Source organism: Mustela lutreola, chromosome 2 (genome assembly GCF_030435805.1).
Source record: "Mustela lutreola isolate mMusLut2 chromosome 2, mMusLut2.pri, whole genome shotgun sequence".
Lineage (NCBI taxonomy): Eukaryota > Metazoa > Chordata > Mammalia > Carnivora > Mustelidae > Mustela > Mustela lutreola.
In genome coordinates this window covers 97,561,365-97,578,972 of record NC_081291.1, presented here as the reverse complement: position 1 = coordinate 97,578,972, position 17,608 = coordinate 97,561,365, and the positions used below count along the sequence as shown (strand labels likewise).

At 35.4% G+C, this 17,608-nt stretch overlaps 1 protein-coding gene across 8 annotated transcripts in view; it reads left to right on the top strand.

Moving 5' to 3' along the window:
• STAG1 (STAG1 cohesin complex component) overlaps nucleotides 1-17,608 on the top strand; it is a 453,259-nt gene that overhangs the window by 238,359 nt on the left and 197,292 nt on the right. For all 8 annotated transcript variants that reach the window (XM_059162692.1, XM_059162694.1, XM_059162691.1 and 5 more), the window contains one exon: nucleotides 15,826-15,902. In XM_059162692.1, the coding sequence (XP_059018675.1) occupies nucleotides 15,826-15,902 (77 nt within the window). The remainder of the gene's footprint in view (nucleotides 1-15,825; nucleotides 15,903-17,608) is intronic.

Genomic DNA, 17,608 nt, shown 5'->3' with positions numbered 1-17,608 from the left:
TCCAACACTTGTTTCCTGTCCTGTTGATTTTGTCCATTCTGACTGGTATAAGGTGGTGTCAGTGTGGTTTTGATTTGAATCTCCCTGATGGATTCAGGGAACATTTTTTCATGTGTCTGTTAGCCATTTGTATGTTTTCTTTGGAGAAGTGTCTGTTCATGTCTTCTGTCCATTTTTTGACATGATTATCTGATTTTTGAGTGTTGAGTTTGAGGAGTTCTTTATAGATCTTGGATATCAGCCCTTTGTCTGTAATGTCATTTGCGAATATCTTCTCCCATTCCGTGAGTTGCCTCTTTGTTTTGTTGACTGTTTCCTTTGCTGTGCAGAAACTTTTGGTCTTGATTAAGTCCCAAAAGTTCATTTTCGCTTTTATTTCCTTTGCCTTTGGAGATATGTTTTGAAAGAAGTTGCTGTGGCTGATGTCGAAGAGATTACTGGCTATGTTCTCCTCTAGGATTTTGATAGATTCCTGCCTCACATTGAGGTTTTTTATCCATTTCGAGTTTATCTTTATGAATTTTTTTTTAACAAATTGACTCTTCTTCTATACATAGCTGTCCAATTTTCTATATATAGACCATTCTTCTATACATAGCTGTCCAATTTTCCCAGCACCATTTATTCAAGACACTGTCTTTTTCTAACACTAGGTAGTTGTTCCTGCTTTGTCAAAGATTATTTGACCGTGGAGTTGAGGGTCCATATCTGGACTCTGTTCTATTCCACTGGTCTATGTGTTTCTGTGCCAGTACCATGCTGTCTTGGTTATTATAGCTTTGTAATAAAGCTTGAAATCACGCAGTGTGATGCCCCCAGTTTTGTTTTTCTTTTTCAACATTTCCTTAGTGATTTGAGGTCTTTTCTGGTTCCATACAAATTTTAGGATTGTTTGTTCCAGCATTTTGAAAAATGCCGGTGGAATTTTGATCAGGATAGCATTGAAAGTATGGATTGCTCCAGCCAGTATAGACATTTTAACGACGTTAATTCTTCCAATCCGTGAGCATGGACTGCTTTTCTTCAATTTCTTTCATGAGTGTTCTGTAGTTCTTCGAGTACAGATCCTTTACCTCTTTGGTTAGGATTATTCCCAGGCATCTTATGGTTCTTGGTGGTATAGTAAATGGAATCAATTCTCTAATTTCCCTTCCTATATTTTCATTGTTAGTGTATAAGAAAGCAACTGATTTCTGTGCATTGGTTTTGTATCCTGCCACATTACTGAATGCTGTATGAGTTCTAGTAATTAGGGGGTGGAACCTTTGGGTTTTCCATTTAAAGTATCATGTCTCTAGCAGTGCTTTTTCTCTGAAAATTTTTTTTTACTTGAATTTAATGAAGCTCCTTCTATGTTTTTTTGTGGCCTAACTTTTTCTCTTCTCTTCTCTTCTCATTGTTTTTGAGTCCTCGGCTCTTAGATGCCTTTTGTAAACTACATATGGACAGTATTTTTTCATTCAGTTGGAAAACTATTTTCATTGTATCACTTAATCTTTTTTACAATTAATGTAAACATTTGATGTTTGAATTTATATTGAACTAGTGTTTGTTGTTTATCCTGGCTGCTCTGTATGTTTTCTTTTTGCCTTTAGATTCTTTGAATTCAAAAGAATTCATTTTCTCCCCTCTACTTATTTGGACATTTTTGTACTCTTTACATGCATTTAATGGTTACCCTAAGGATTGTAAAAGTCATACTTAATGTAGCACAATCCAAAGGTAATTACCACCTCCATCCTTTTCCCAATCAGGGCAAGGATCTAGAACTGTAAATACATTTACTTCCTTCCTTCTGTTGTAACTCAAGTCTGTTTCATTTTCCTGTAGTCATTATTATTTCAAATAATTAAATTATTATTGTTTTAGCTTTACCTATAAACACGCTACTTTATTTGTTCTTTTTTTTTTACCATGTCATATATACCTGAGGTAACTTCTGCCTAAAGTGCAGCACTTAGAAATTCCAGTGAGGTTCTGTTGGAGATTTGTAGACTCTCGGACTTTTTCTGAAGATTTGTTTAACTTGTCTTTATTTTTTAAAATATATTTCGATGTTGGGCGCCTGGGTGGCTCAGTGGATTAAGCCGCTGCCTTCGGCTCAGGTCATGATCTCAGGATCCTGGGATCGAGTCCCGCATCGGGCTCTCTGCTCAGCAGGGAGCCTGCTTCCCTCTATCTCCCTCTCTGCCTGCCTCTCCATCTGCTTGTGATCTCTCTCTGTCAAATAAATAAATAAAATCTTTAAAAAAAAAAAATATATATATTTCGATGAGTATATTATATAATATTGGCAGTTTTTTACATTTAGCACACTGAAGACATTTCACTGTCTTCTGGCTTGTATTGTTGTTGAGAACTGGGAATAATAATTTTCTTCTCTTTCAATACTAGTTTTCCCAACTTATTTAAGGTTTCTCTTTGTTTCTGGTATTCTCTAGTCTGTCTATATTATGTTCTATAGAACATATTTCTTTAGATTGGTGTTTTCATCTGTTACCCTTCTAAAATATTGTGCTTCTCATTTTATTTCTCTTCTGTTTCAGTAACTTTGTTTAAATCTTGAATATTGTCTTCTATATACCTATTTGCATTTTTTAACTTCTGTGCTGCTTTCTGCACAATATATCCCCTATCTTCATTTACTTACTTTTTTTCATCTGTGGCAATCTGTTTCAGTTACTGTTCTGGTCTTTTCTAGAAATTATAGTTAATGAGTCTCTCTCTCTCTTTAAAGATTTTTTTTTTTTTTTAATTTATTTATCAGAGAGAGAGAGAGAGCGTGAACACAGGCAGACAGAATGGCAGGCAGAGGCAGAGGGAGAATCAGAGTCCCTGCCGAGCAAGGAGCCCGATGTGGGACTCGATCCCAGGACGCTGGGATCATGACCCGAGCCAAAGGCAGCTGCTCAACCAACTGAGCCACCCAGGCGTCCCTCTCTCTCTCTTTAAATACTCTTTATTTGAGTGAGACGGGGAGAAAGAGAGAGAGAGAGAGAGAAAGAGAGCACAAGCAGGGTGAAGGAGCAGAGGGAGAGGGAAAAGCAGACTCCCAGTTAAGCAGGGAGTCAGATGCAGGGCTCCATCCCAGGATCTAGAGATCAAGACCTGAGCTGAAGGCACACACTTAACTGGCTGAGGACTGAGCCACCCAGACACCCCATGTGGCTCTCTTTTACAGAAAAAGAAGTCCATGGAATTGTTCCCTGTCAATATTCATTCAGTTTTGTGTTTTCCTTTTTTAACATGGAGATTTTTTTTTCACAATCTATATCTAATACTTTAAGTCTTAGTGAGTTTATTTCTGGGGTCTTTCTTTTGCTTGTTGTCACCTTTCTTGTTGATAGTTTAGTTACTTTTTATTTCAGGCTCCACATTTCCTCTCACATTTATTTGAAGTGTAGGATAAAGGTATTTTTCCTATAGAGAAGGTTTAAGATTTGCTTGACAGGTACCCAGGACTGTTTCCAACTAAGTTCCATCTGAAGTTTTCTGTATCAGATTTTAGGATATTTGTGAGAGCACTAGTGTTTGATTACTACCTCTCAGGTATCTGTCTCCTTCTACACAGTATTAAAAAAGCTTTCTTTATAGACCACAGAATATGAGGTGTTAGATTTACTGCTGGTTTAATCTTAACTTACAGATGAAATCCTTTAAGCCCCCACTTCATGAAAGAGTTGTTCTTTTAGACCCTTTACTTAGGAAGTCCCAGCTTGTGCATTGTATTTTAGTCCCAGTAAGTATTATCAGAGAAGTGATTTTAGTGCTCTTTTTGTATTTTGGTTTCTGTTTTTAGTTTGTTTTTACCCTACTAATTCCCACTACTTCATAAGGTTTCAGATGCTTTTCAAAGCGTTTTTCGTATTTTCATTAGCATTTCAGGAAGAGGGTTTATATAAAAATATTGTTTATAATACTACCCTAATCAAAAGTGGCCCTTTTTTTTTTTAAGATTTTATTTATTTATTTGAGAGAGAATGAGTGAGAGAGAGCCTGAGAGAGGACAAGGTCAGAGGGAGAAGCAGACTCCCCAAGGAGCTGGGAGCCCGATGTGGGACTCGATCCTGGAAGTCTGGGATCATGACCTGAGCCGAAGGCAGTTGCTCAACCAACTGAGCCACCTAGGTGCCCGCTAATCAAAAGTTTTATATACCAATTTAAAGTGATTTCTTCGCTTGGGTAACTCTGTGTGTGTGTAACTCATAATTTTGAAACTTCCACACTTAGACATATTTTGCTTATTTATGTTTTATATTGTTATAAGATAATTTCTACATTCATGGACTTCTAATCTCTTGGGATTAAAGTCTCAATTTTTCATTATTCTTAGGGTTTTAGAAGAGCTTTCAAATGTAGAGACATACAGCTACTATTTTAAGGAAGAGTGCAGTGAAAACCACGGATAATCCTGATGGGCTCATCATATAGGAAAAACTGTTGGATGTGTGGAGTGTAAGATAAATATTATTAAAATAAGAGAATGGAACATGAAATATTTTGGTATATTTTAATCTTCCTTTTTCTAGGTCTAGTGGATTTCTGAGGAGGTGTGTGTGTGTGTGTGTGTAAAATTTATGTACCCTAAATTATTTTTTAAAATAATAAGATAATCACATAAATATAGTCAACTGTTTTTTTTTTTTTTAAGATGTTATTTATTTAACAGACAGCAATCGCAGATAGAGTGAGGGGAAGCAAGTTCCCCACTGAGCACAGAGCCCGATGTGGGGCTCGATCCTATGACCCTGGGATCATGACCTGAGCTGAAGGCAGAGGCCCACTAAGCACCAGGCGCCCCTGATTTTTTTTTTCTATGAAGCTACAAAGGCAATTAAATAGAGAAATAATCATCTTTTCAACAAATCATACATGAACAATTGGATATCAGTGTGGAAAAAATGAACTTGAGCACAGATCTTACCCCTTTGCACAAAACTTAACTCATGTAAAATGTAAAATTCTTAATTTCTAAAATAAAACATAAAGTCTATGTGACCTTAAGTTTAGTGATGAGGTTTTGATTTTTTGATTTTTATATTTTTTTAAGATTTTATTTATTTATTTGACAGAGATCATAATTAGGCAGAGAGGCAGACAGAGAGAGAGGGGGACGCAGGCTTCCTGCTGAGCAGAGAACCTAATACCCGGACTCGATCCCAGAATCCAGAGACCATGACCTGAGCCGAAGGCAAGAGGCTTAACCCACTGAGCCACCCAGGCGCCCCGGTTTTGATGTTTTTAAAGTTGTAACAGCCAAGAGCACGATTGATGAAAGAAGCACTTGGGAAGTTGGACCTTACCGAAATTAAAATTTTTTATGCTCTGCAAAAGATATTGTTAAGAAAATTAAAATAAAAGTCACAGACTGGGAAAATATATTTCCAAGACACATGTATGATAAAGGACTTGTATTCAGAATATACAAAGAGCTCTAAAAACTGAATGATAAATAAATACCTCAATAAAAAAGTGGGCGAAGACCTGAACAGATATTTCAGCAGCAAGGTATACAGATGGCATATAGACAAGTAAAAAGATGCGCAACATGATTTGTCGTAAGGGAAGTGCAAATTAAAACAATAAAAAGATAGTTAGATAGTCAGTTAGAATGGCTAAAATACAAAAACTGGCAATACCATTCACTGTCAAGGATGTGAAGCTATAGGAAATCATGATTGGTGGAAATGCAAAATGGTATAGCCACTTTGGAAGACAGTCTGACAGTTTTTTACAAAAGTAAACATAGCCTTATTGTAAAATACAACAAAAATAAATAAAGTATTTACTAATTGACTTGAAATATGTCCACACAAAAACCTGCATGTATTTATAGTAATTATATTCATTAGTTACCCAAAACTGGAAGCAATCTTGATGCCCTTCAGTAGATGAAATGGATAAACTGCTACATTCATACAGTGGAGTACTATTGGTGATAGGAAGGAATGAGCACTCATGTCATGCAAAAAGCATAGATGAATCTTAATAGGTATTGTGGAGTGAAAGAAGCCAGTCTGAAAAGGCTACATACTGTAATTTAGTTTATGTCACTTTCTGGAAAAGGGTAAATTGTACAGATGTTAAACATACCAGTGTTTGCCAGGGTTTTAGGGAGGAAGGAGAGTTGAATCACAGGGCATTAGGGTGGTGAAACTCTTCTGTAAGATTATCCAGCTATAATGCTGGATATTTGCTATTATGAGTTTCTGAAACCCATAGAACATCTAGCACTAAGAATGAACATTGATGTTTGCAAATTAAAAAAAAAAAATTCCTAATGAGGTCGTTCTGGGATGAATTCAGACTGTAACAAAAGAATCAAATTGTATTACAAATACATGAAAGAACCTTGAAGAGGTTTGGGGAAAATGCTGTCCTAAATAACTGAAGAGTGGAAACTCTAAAAGTAAAGGCAAAAGGAACTGTATAAAAAGCATGGTACTCTAATTGTAGTTCTTTTCCCCTGGGTATGTGCTGCCAATTCTGAAGTCATGTTATACATGTATACCAGAATTGAAAATTTTAATAAATAGGTGGTTGATGGTGAGAACCAGAGTTTTCACTGTAGGAAATCATGGAGAAAAGCAAAGAAAGGGGAGGACTCTAGAATATTCATGTGGTAATACAGTTAAAAGATATATGTATAACTTATTTATAGCTTAATATAGATATATATGGCTACATATAGAAATAGCTAATGTTTGTATACACACATATATATTTCCCATTATTTAAGAGGAGAGGGCCTAAAAGAAATTACATTCCACCAGCAGTAATACACTTAACACATAGATCTTGGTTTCTAATTCCATTCTCTAATAAGGAACTAGTCTTTACTGTCACCATTTAATTTTTTTCTTCAGTTCTCTAAGACTAAAAATCTTTGGCTGATATTTTTCCTCTAATGTGTAGTTTTTACCTTATGAAGTTCTCAAAGTCCTTTAATAATAGCCTGAAAATTTGGGTCTTCACAGAAGTGCATAGAGCTAAATTTTCATACAGTTTCAAAAGGTCCATAGATATTTAAGAATCTATATGCCACAGATTAAGAAGCCCTGCTCCTCTTGAATCATGTTAGTAGTAGTTCCTTGAAGGTAGCAGATGGATGTTTTAAAAAGTAAATTTATTTTTTCCTCTTTGACATTTCCTTTAATTCTTGTCTTTCGTGGACTGAAGATGAGATTATTTGGTTTTTGAAGATTTGGTGAAAGTGGTCTGAAAAAGCCCTAGGACAATGCTTACTTTTGGCCCTGGGCTATATTAGCATGGTTCAACCGAGCTCTAAATTTGAAATTTAAAAAAAAAAAAATATTTTATTTATTTATTTAACAGAGATAACAAGTAACCAGAGAGGCAGGCAGAGAGGAAGGGAAGCAGGCTTCCTGCTGAGCCGAAAGTCCAATGCAGAGCCCGATCCCCGGACCCTGGGATCATGACCTGAGCCGAAGGCAGAGGCTTTAACCTACTGAGCCACCCAGGTGGCCCCTGAAATTCTAATATGTAGTAAATTTATCTGTTCTTGAAGTGGATGAAATGTACCTCATGCCATCTTGAAAGACTATAGTCAGTTGGTACTCCTATATCATATGCCAAAATGTGAGTTTTCTTTTTTGAACAGATAGTTTGATATTTCACCTATTTTTTGTTTTTACAGAGGAAGAATTATATAAGCTTTTTGTAAGGAATGTTACCCAGTGCAGTTTGCCATTTAGAGACAGACTCATTACTGGAGATACAGTCACAACAGTTTCTTTTTTTTATTCATGCAGGGTATCTGTGGAGGCCTATAATTTCATATATATAATTTCATATATATACACATAATTGAAATATAATTTCAATATATATATATTTTTTAAGTAGGCCCCACACTCATTGTGGATGGAGCCCAGCATGGGCCTTGAACTCATAACCCTGAGATCAAGAATCAGATAACCAACTGAGCCATCCAGGTGCCCCCAACAATTTCTATTTTAATATATTCTGAAAGCTCTGTTTCCCAACATGTATATTTACAATAACCTATGAGGTAATTTTTTTCCACTTGTGTGCATACTACCTTGATAGACAGCATGTATCAAAAGATATTTATAATTACGCTTAAAGTGTTCATTAAAAAGCAACCACAGTATCTGTCTCTCTCTTCCTTTCCATCATCCTTCTCCTCGAATCTTGAGAAAGATGTATGCAGTCACTGAATCGTAGGTAACTGCTAAGTTCTGTTTTCTGGTATGTAATGTTTCTTTAGTAAATACTTCTCAATTTTAGTAACCTCAGCATTTCTTCTCCTTTTCTGACTTAGCCTTTCTCTAGTAATTTATCCATATTTATTTTCAGTTTTTCTCCACTTTATTTTGATATAAAATCTGCTGTCTAGTACTTAAAGTAAAAATGAAACAAAATAAGAATACAAAAAATTGTCCTGTTACATGCTTGGATTTTCTCTCATTCATCACCAGATTAGATCTTATTTATAAATAAATTTTACAAATAAATTAAAAAATATTTATTTATAAATATATTTATAGACTTTATAATCCACTCTTTAAAAGAAAATCCTTAAAATAGAAAGTTGTTTTCTATATGGAACAGCTAATCAGAAGCCTCTGAGGAAGGTTCTCTGCTAAGTGCTCTTAGGCAGTGTTAGTACATTTCACCTATAATGGGGCTCACTAATTTTGAAGGGGACAGAATGTTACTGTGTCATAGAAGGTATAAACCCAAAAGGGCCTTCTGTTATATTTGGATAAATTGATTTGTCACTGAATAAATTCTTGTATGCTTTCAGTTTTCTGTCTGCTTCTGTATTTAATTGAAAGGATACAGAGAAGGCTAGAGTTCTTGCTTTGGCATTAAAAAATGAGGAGGATGAGATGAGACAGTTCTCTAAACCATGTGGTTCATGTAAAATGGGGTTAAGAGTTCACGGGTTCCTGCTTCTTAGACAGTGACTTTTTTATCACCTTAACTCATCTCTCTGGTGGGTTTTAGTAATTTTGGACAGAGAGGTTTAGTATTTATGTGATTGTTTCCACTCTGGAAGTGGAGGCTTTGGTCTGGTTGATGGGAAAACTGCTGGAATTACTTTGCCTGGTTCTGGAATAAAAGATTACTGGTCTCATTCTTCAGATGGCATTAACCTGGCAACATGTGCAGTTAGGAATCTGGCTTTCAGTAGAGCTCAACTAAGAAACTAGAGATTTTAGTTTCCCTCTAAAATGGGCAGGCTAATCTACTAAAAAAACGAATGCTCAAAGTAGGTGAGCATCTTACCTGCTGCAAGTATAATAGGTTACCTTATTTTGTTCTCATATCCTTAGTTGTTTAACAAACATTTTTTCAGTGCCTCCTATGTACTAAGCACTATTCCAAGCACTACACATTATGGCATTGAACAAAAAAAAGATTCCTAGTGGCGCCTGTGTGGCTCAGTGGGTCAAAGCCTCTGCCTTCAGCTCTGGTCATGATCCCAGAGTCCTGGGATTGAGCCCCGCATCAGGCTCTCTGCTCAGCAGGGAGCCTTCTTCTTCCTCTCTCTCTCTCTCTGCCTCCTCTCTGCCTACTTGTGATCTCTGTCAAATAAATAATCAAATCTTAAAAAAAAAAATTCCTACACTGAAGTGTGGTATTCTCACCATTTTAATAGAAATCTGAATTTCATAGAGAACAATTGATTTTTTTTTCAGTGTCCTATAGCTTGGTAACTCATGGAAATAAGATTTAAATCCTACTATGTCTGATGCCAAAGATTTTAAACCACCTAGAATGACTTCTTGAGGGTTTTATTAAATGTTGTGGTTACTATAAACATGATTACAACTTCTTTTCATTGTTGTCCATAACACTAACTATGCCAGGGGTATGTTCTCCAACCCTATTTTCAACTTCATTTTTTTGTATTCTATAATAGCTGGGAAGGAAAACATAAAGTTTTCCATTAGGGGCAAGCTTATGTCAAGCATTCTTAGCTTACCCTCTAATGAGTGCATATTGGTAGTGACTACACAAATGCTTGATAGGCAGAGTTTAATAGCAATTTGTCTTTCAGTTTAGTTTTTAACATTTTATTTTTTATTTGAAATGTATTAATTCCTTATTTTGAGTAATATATTCATATAGTTCAAATTTCAAGAAATGCAAAGGGTATGCAATATAATATCTCCATTATATCCCTCAACCTCAACCACGTATTTCTCTTTCCCTGAGATAACCAGTTTTGCTAGATATTTGTGTATCTTTCCATAATATCTTAAAGCATATGCAATCAAATACATATATGTTCCTTTTGTCATGTATGAATATGTCCTGCAGATCTTTCCATATCCAACATAGATGTGTTTATTGTTTTAGACAGCTCCAGGATCCCATTGATTTTAGTCAGTTAAGAGTAGTGGTTAGTTATAGACCCTCTAGCCAGACTATGCATAGAGACCACAAATCTACTGGGAAACCCCTTTTACAAGTTGCTAGGTGCCTCAATTTCTCTTCTGTAAAATGAGAGAAAAATTGTATATTCTTCATAGGTATTGTTGTGAAGATTAAATATGTTAACTTCCAGGGTTTATTTTTTAGAACAATGCCTGGCAGATAATGCGCATCCCAGTGTTAGTTGCTACCACCATTATTATTAGCATCAGCACTTTTAGTTATTAATCAGAATATTATTTATGGGTATACATATTTTTCCTTTTTTCTTTGCAAGCAGTGCTTCAGGGAAAAACGTCGTACCTTCATTATTTCATGTGTGTGAGTTTATGGATGCTTTGCAACAAGTACAAAATCAAGGCCAAGGAGTATATGAGTTTGCAATTTCAGTAAACATTTGCCAAACTGCATACCATAGGGATTGTTTAAAGTTAGGTTCCTCCAGCAGTTTGACATAATTTAAATGATTGAGAACTTGATGGTTGCTTTCTGATGTTATTGTTTCTGGAATTATTCATGGTTACCAATGACAATTTTGAAAGTTCTTCCTTCAAATTAGAAGTATAATCCTGTCAGGAGGGCCTGCTTAAACAAAAAATTTTTTTAAATATAAAATATGTATGTGAGGAATCTCACAGATAGTGTTTCAGAGAGTGGAAGATAATCTTTTTTTTTTTTTTCATTCTTGAGATATTTATGTTTCTGTGAATCTGAATTATTTCAGTTCTTTTTTTTTTTTTTTTTAAGTTTTTATTTATTTATTTGGCAGACAGAGGTCACAAGTAGGCAGAGAGAGGAGGAAGCAGGCTCTCTGCTCGGCAGGGAGAGAGAGCAGAGAGCCTGATGTGGGGCTCGATCCCAGAATCCTGGGATCATGACCTGAGCCGAAGGCAGAGGCTTTAACCCAGGGAGCCACCCAGGCGCCCCTGAATTATTTCAGTTCTTTATGTTTATTATCCATTGTCAAAGAAAGCTTAAAATAGGAGAGAGAAGACTTATAATGTCAGACATTTTTTGAGGGACTGGGCTAAATAACAACGATTAATAAGTAGTAGTCTCTGCTATACTTTTATCTAGTGGGAGAGGTAGAGGGGGCCATATGCAGAAATGTAGAATGGGACAAAGAAAAATGTGTTGGACAGAACTTTGGAAATTACCTGTATTTATTCAGGTAAATGACTAAAAGTAAGTGAAAGAAATCAAAGTAAGTCATCAGAGAATACAGTATAAGGATATAGTGTTAACAGAAACCAGTATAATGAGGAAATGTTTTAAATAGAATAGATAGGGTATTACTAAAGAAAGACTTTGGTGTAACAGTCAGCAGATAATAGGTGTCAGGAAGCAGTTGCAGTAGAGTAGGGGGATTGGGCTGAAGAAGAATGAACAGTTAGCTTTAAGTAAATAGGCTAATGTTTTGAATAGTCATTGTGGCAACAGCAGGATTTTCTTCTTTTAAAAAACCTCAGTGACAAGCTTCTGTTCATTTTCAAAATTATAGCTTTAAATACCTGATTTTATTTTATTAATAATTGTTACTTGTATATGGTAGTCATTTTTAGAGATGCTAAGTATGCAGCTGGTTTTTATTTTGCTTTTAAGACTAGTTACTGTTTTGTTGTCTTTCACTTTATGATAGTAAATAGAGCAAAAACAGTCCTCTGTTTATGAGCTAGTTTTTAGTCCATTGGAATTACAGTTAAGACTTCACTGTATATGAAAACTGCTATGTCAATCATGGAAATAGAATTGAACTTTATTTATACTCCTATTTAACAATGACACATGTAAATTTTAAGTCATCTCTAAACCCCTGTGGAGCTTGAACCTACAATTCTGAGATGAGAGTCGCATGCTCTACATACTGAGTCAGCCAGGCACTCTTTGACATATGTAATTTTTTACTGAATGACTATGATTAGCAATGTCCTTTTTCTTGATTTTTTAAAAATCAATTTTACCAAGATATAATTTCCAAATGCACACATTTTAAGTGTACAGATAAATGACTTTTGAGAAATGCATATAGCCATTTAATATAAATTCTACTCTGTGCAAAATATAAAATATTTCCATCTCTCCAAGAACAACTGATTCTTCTCATGTTTAATAACTTAAAAATCTGATTTTATTTCTTTTGCTTGATTAGTACTTAAAGAAAATAATTTTGCTTATCAAGAGTACTGTGAAACAACTTCCGAAATTACATGCTTTTTATATATGGGACTCTATTTCAGGTGTACAAAATGCTTGCTAACCCAAGCAAGGTTAAAACAGTTTTGTGTAATTTGAGTGACTTTTATTTATTCATTTATTTTTGAGGAGGGGGTAGGGGCAGAGGGAGAGAGAGAATCCCAAGCAGGCTCTGTACTTGGTGAGGAGCTGGATGTGGGGCTCGATCTGAGGACTCTGAGATCATGACTCAAGCCAAAATCTAGAGTTGGACACTCAACTAACTGAGCCACCCAGGCATTCCTAATTTGAGTGATTTTTAAAAAATTAATTTGTTTAATTGTTTGATGAGTACAGGTCTATGATTCATCAGTCTTACACAATTCATAGCACCCACCACAACACATACCCTCCCCAGTGTCAATCCCCCAGCCACACCATCCCTCCACTCTTCTCCCTTCCAGCAACCCTCAATTTGTTTCCTGAGATAAGAGCCTCTTATGGTTTGTCTCCATCTCTGGTTTCATTTTGTTTCATTTTCCCCCTCCCTTCCCCTATCCTTTATCTTACTTCTGAGATTCCTTATACCAGTGAGATCATATGATAACTTGTTTCTTTCTAATTGACTTATTTCACTTAGCATAATACCCTCTAGTTCCATCCACATTGTTGCAAATGGGTAAGATTTCATTTCTTTTGATGGCTGCATAGTATTCCATCATATGTGTAGACATTCAGGTGCACATGGCCCTTCGGATCACTACATTTGTATCTTTAGGGTAAATACCTAGTAGTACAATTATTGGGTCATAGGGTGGCTCTGTTTTTAACTTTATTATTATTTTATTTCTTTTCAGGGTAACAGTATTCATTATTTTTGTACCACACCCAGTGCTCCAGGCAATCCATGCCCTCCTTAATACCCACCACCTGGCTTCCCCAACCCCCCACCCCCCCAAACCTTCAGGTTGTTTTTCAGAGTCAATAGTCTCTCATGATTTACCTCCTCTTCCAGTTTCCCTCAACTCCCTTCTCCTCTCCATCTCCCCATGTCCTCCATGTTATTTGTTATGCTCCACAAATAAAGTGAAACCATATGATAATTGACTCTCTCTGCTTGACTTACTTCACTCAGCATAATCTCTTCCAGTCCCATCCAAGTTGCTACAAAAGTTGGGTATTCATCCTTTCTGATGGAGGCATAATACTCCATAGTGTATATGGACCACATCTTTCTATCCATTCGTCCGTTGAAGGGCATCTTGATTCTTTCCACAGTTTGGCGACCATGGCCATTACTGCTATAAACATGGGGTACACTACATCTGTATTTTTGGGGTAAATACCCAGGAGTGCAATTGCAGGGTCATAGGGAAGCTCTATTTTTAATTTATTGAGGAATCTCCACACTGTTCTCCAAAGTGGATGCACCACCTTGCATTCCTACCAACAGTGTAAGAGGGTTCCCCTTTCTCCACATCCTCTCCAACACGTGTTGTTTCCTGTCTTGCTAATTTTGGCCATTCTAACTGGTGTAAGGTGGAATTTCAATGTGGTTCTAATTTGAATCTCCCTAATGGCTAGTGATGATGAACATTTTTTCATGTGTCTGATAGCCATTTGTATGTCTTCATTGGAGAAGTGTCTGTTCATATCATGAGGAACTTCCGTACTGTTTTATTTTGAATGATTTTTAAAGAATGTTGGACAGAGAGTTACTTTTACTTGAGATAATTTATAATTAGCAATTCAATGCGATTTTATTTATTTTTTTAAAAAACTTCTGAAAATAATGTTTGTATTGTAGTGCATAAGCAAGCTGCCTACAATGCTTTTAAATACTGTCTGTGATACTGTTTTTCCCATAAAAAAATAAAATCACATTGTAAAAATCTCCCATTGTGTTTAGGAAATTGCCTGTTGGGGAGGAACTCTATAAAAATACTTTCCCTTTTCATTCACCTTCCAGTCTAGACTCTCATCTCTATAACTGGGTGTAAGTGATCCCTATTGGTGGTACTAAATGAATTCAGCATCCTGAAAATGAACAAGAGAGCTGTACCTCAAGTAATTAAAAGATGCTTAGAAATGGTTGTGATTAAAAAGATAAGGGAGATACCATTTTTTCTCATTTATATTAATAAAAACTAAGTCAAATTAAGTTTGATATGCCAAATGTGCCACTGCAGTATTTTAGTAGCCCTCTCAAGAGTATACTTGATGACTTTTAGTGACTCTCTACTGCTTTATACTGTCTCCTGTAAGAGTATAGTACACTTCAGAGAATTTTCCCTCTTGTATACCCAAATGTGATTTGAGTCAGAGCTGGTAATCACTGGCGAGCAACCTGTTAAAGGTTATCAAATATTTTCTAATTGATTCATTAAGTCTTGTGATTTTTAACTTGGATATTTTACATGTGTACAGTTGAAACTGAACCTCGTGTAATTATTAGACCAGTGTTCTCTGTAACTCCAGATTGATTTTGAACCTTATTCAACCTTTGTTAGTGGTTCAAACCTTATTTGAACCTTATTTTACTTAAATTATGTTAATTTTTAATACATTTTTGATACAAACTCTTACTACTTTTAGAGTGATAATATTTATGTAATAATGATTGAGATAAAAATTATGTAGCTAATAAAAGTAGTACTAAAGAATGGAATGAGAAAGGAGGTTAACTTTTTCTTTCTTTGATGCATATGTTGAAGTTACCAAGCTATTTTTCATGTTCAGATAAAGCAATCTAATCGACAAGTGTCTCTAGATAAGGAACACTTAGTTTAATTTATAGAAAAATATTCTGTTGATAAAAAATACCAGAAAAAGGCATGAAGAGAGATAATATTCTCTATATATGGATGTTTTTCATACTAAGGCAGTCATCCGTATGTGTGAATAGCGCCAGTCAATCCTTACAGTCCGCCAGACAATTTAAATTTATTATTTTATGACTCCATCTTTTCCTTCCCTAACATTCCTTGCAGTTTTTTCCTCATACTTATCTAATTCACAGAATATTTAGGTTTTTAAAAAATGTCTAAAGAACTTTGAAGTTCTTAAACAAGGAGTTCCTTTAGGTAGGAGTTCAAGGGAAGAAAAAACTCCAAACACTTTGATATAAAATTTTTCAAACATAAATTTTTCAGACATTAGTCAGGTTAAATTTAATGTTTAGGATGGGATAGGAAAAGATTAACTGTTAAATCTGTTGTTCCACAGGTACTGTGAGAATAGAGATGTTTCGAAATATGCAGAATGCAGAAATCATCAGAAAAATGACTGAAGAATTTGATGAGGTATAACATTTCAGTATTTATAGATTGCCTAATTATACTTTAAAAATGGTAAATATGTTGACTACTTCAAATTTTATTTTAATTTGGTGTTTAAGAGAAGATACACTTTTTCTTCATTTATATATTAACCCATGTTACTAAATCTAAAGGTAACGATCTTTGTCAATTTCATTTCCTTGCATGGAGGTGTGCGTGGTAAGTGATAAGGATAATAAAATTAGTGATATGAAGTAGAAGTTGATTCTTGACATTCATTCTTGAAGACCACCTAAATCCCCAAATTTATAAATGTATCTCCAGTAGTTTTATGTTCTGCAGAATCAGTCATGTTAAATCCTTTAAAGAAAAAAGGGTTTGGAGGTCAAATAAGTGTGAGTAGGCTGCATATTATGCCTGTTGTAGAGATTGTCAAAGCACATTATCTTATTTAAGGTTCTTAGAAATCCCGATGGAACAATAACCTGCTTAACTTCATTCAATCCAGCATTCCTGAAATTTTTTTATGTATTGCTCAACATACTACCCCCTCCCCAACCCCACCCCCATTTTGTTTGTTTCTGTAAAACTTAAACTTCTCTTTGGGACATCTACTTGAGAATATTCTGATTTCTACTTAAAATACACGTTTTCTTTGCTAGTCTTCACAAAATTATCAGCTTTACACTGATTCTACATGTTGAAACACCTTCACAATTTTATTTATGTATTCTGTTTATGGTAAATTCATTTTATGTCATGCTTTAGACCACCATTAATTTTAGTTTTAATATTCTGCCTTTTGATTTAAATAAGATTTCTCTCTCTTTTCAACTTTCAACTTACCACTAACAACAAAGATTGTTCGTGGGGGTATTTTGTTTTGCTTTATTAATATATAATGTATTATTTGTTTCAGGGGTACGGGTCTGTGAATCATCGGTCTTACACCATTCACAGCACTCACCATAGAACATACCCACCCCAATGTCCATCACCCAACAACCCTATCCCTCCCCACTCCCCCCAGCATCCCTCAGTTTGTTTCCAGAGATTAAGAGTCTCTTATGGTTTGCTTCCCTTCTGATACCATCTTGTTTCATTTTTCCCTCCCTTCCCCACACGAACCTCTACCCTGCCTCTCAAATTCCTCATATCAGAGAGCTGATATGATACTTGTCTTTCTCTGATTGACTAATTTCAGTTAACATAGTACCCTCTAGTTCCGTCCACATCATTGCAAATGCAAGATTTCATTTTTACAACAAAGATGGTTTTTTTCCCCAGGTCCACACTTTCAGTGGGGTGGGCTTAGATTTTTATTTTTTTATTTTTAGTAGTAGGAATATCTATATTTGATTGAAAAAAGTACTACAAATACATCGTAAAACAAACACATGTTGCAACACTGTGTATCTTTTTCATCAGGTATTCACCTTTATTCTAATGGCACACACTAAAACATTTTCTTTTCTTTTTTTTTTTTGAATAGATTTTATTTATTTATCAGAGGGGGTGGAGAGAGCGAGCACAGGCAGACAGAATGGCAGGCAGAGGGAGAAGCAGGCTCCCTGCTGAGCAAGGAGCCCGATGTGGGACTCAATCCCAGGATGCTGGGATCATGACCTGAGCCGAAGGCAGCTGCGTAACCAACTGAGCCACCCAGGCATCCCACCAAAACATTTTCATAAGCATCTTTTTTTTCTTTCTTTTTAAGATTTTATTTATTT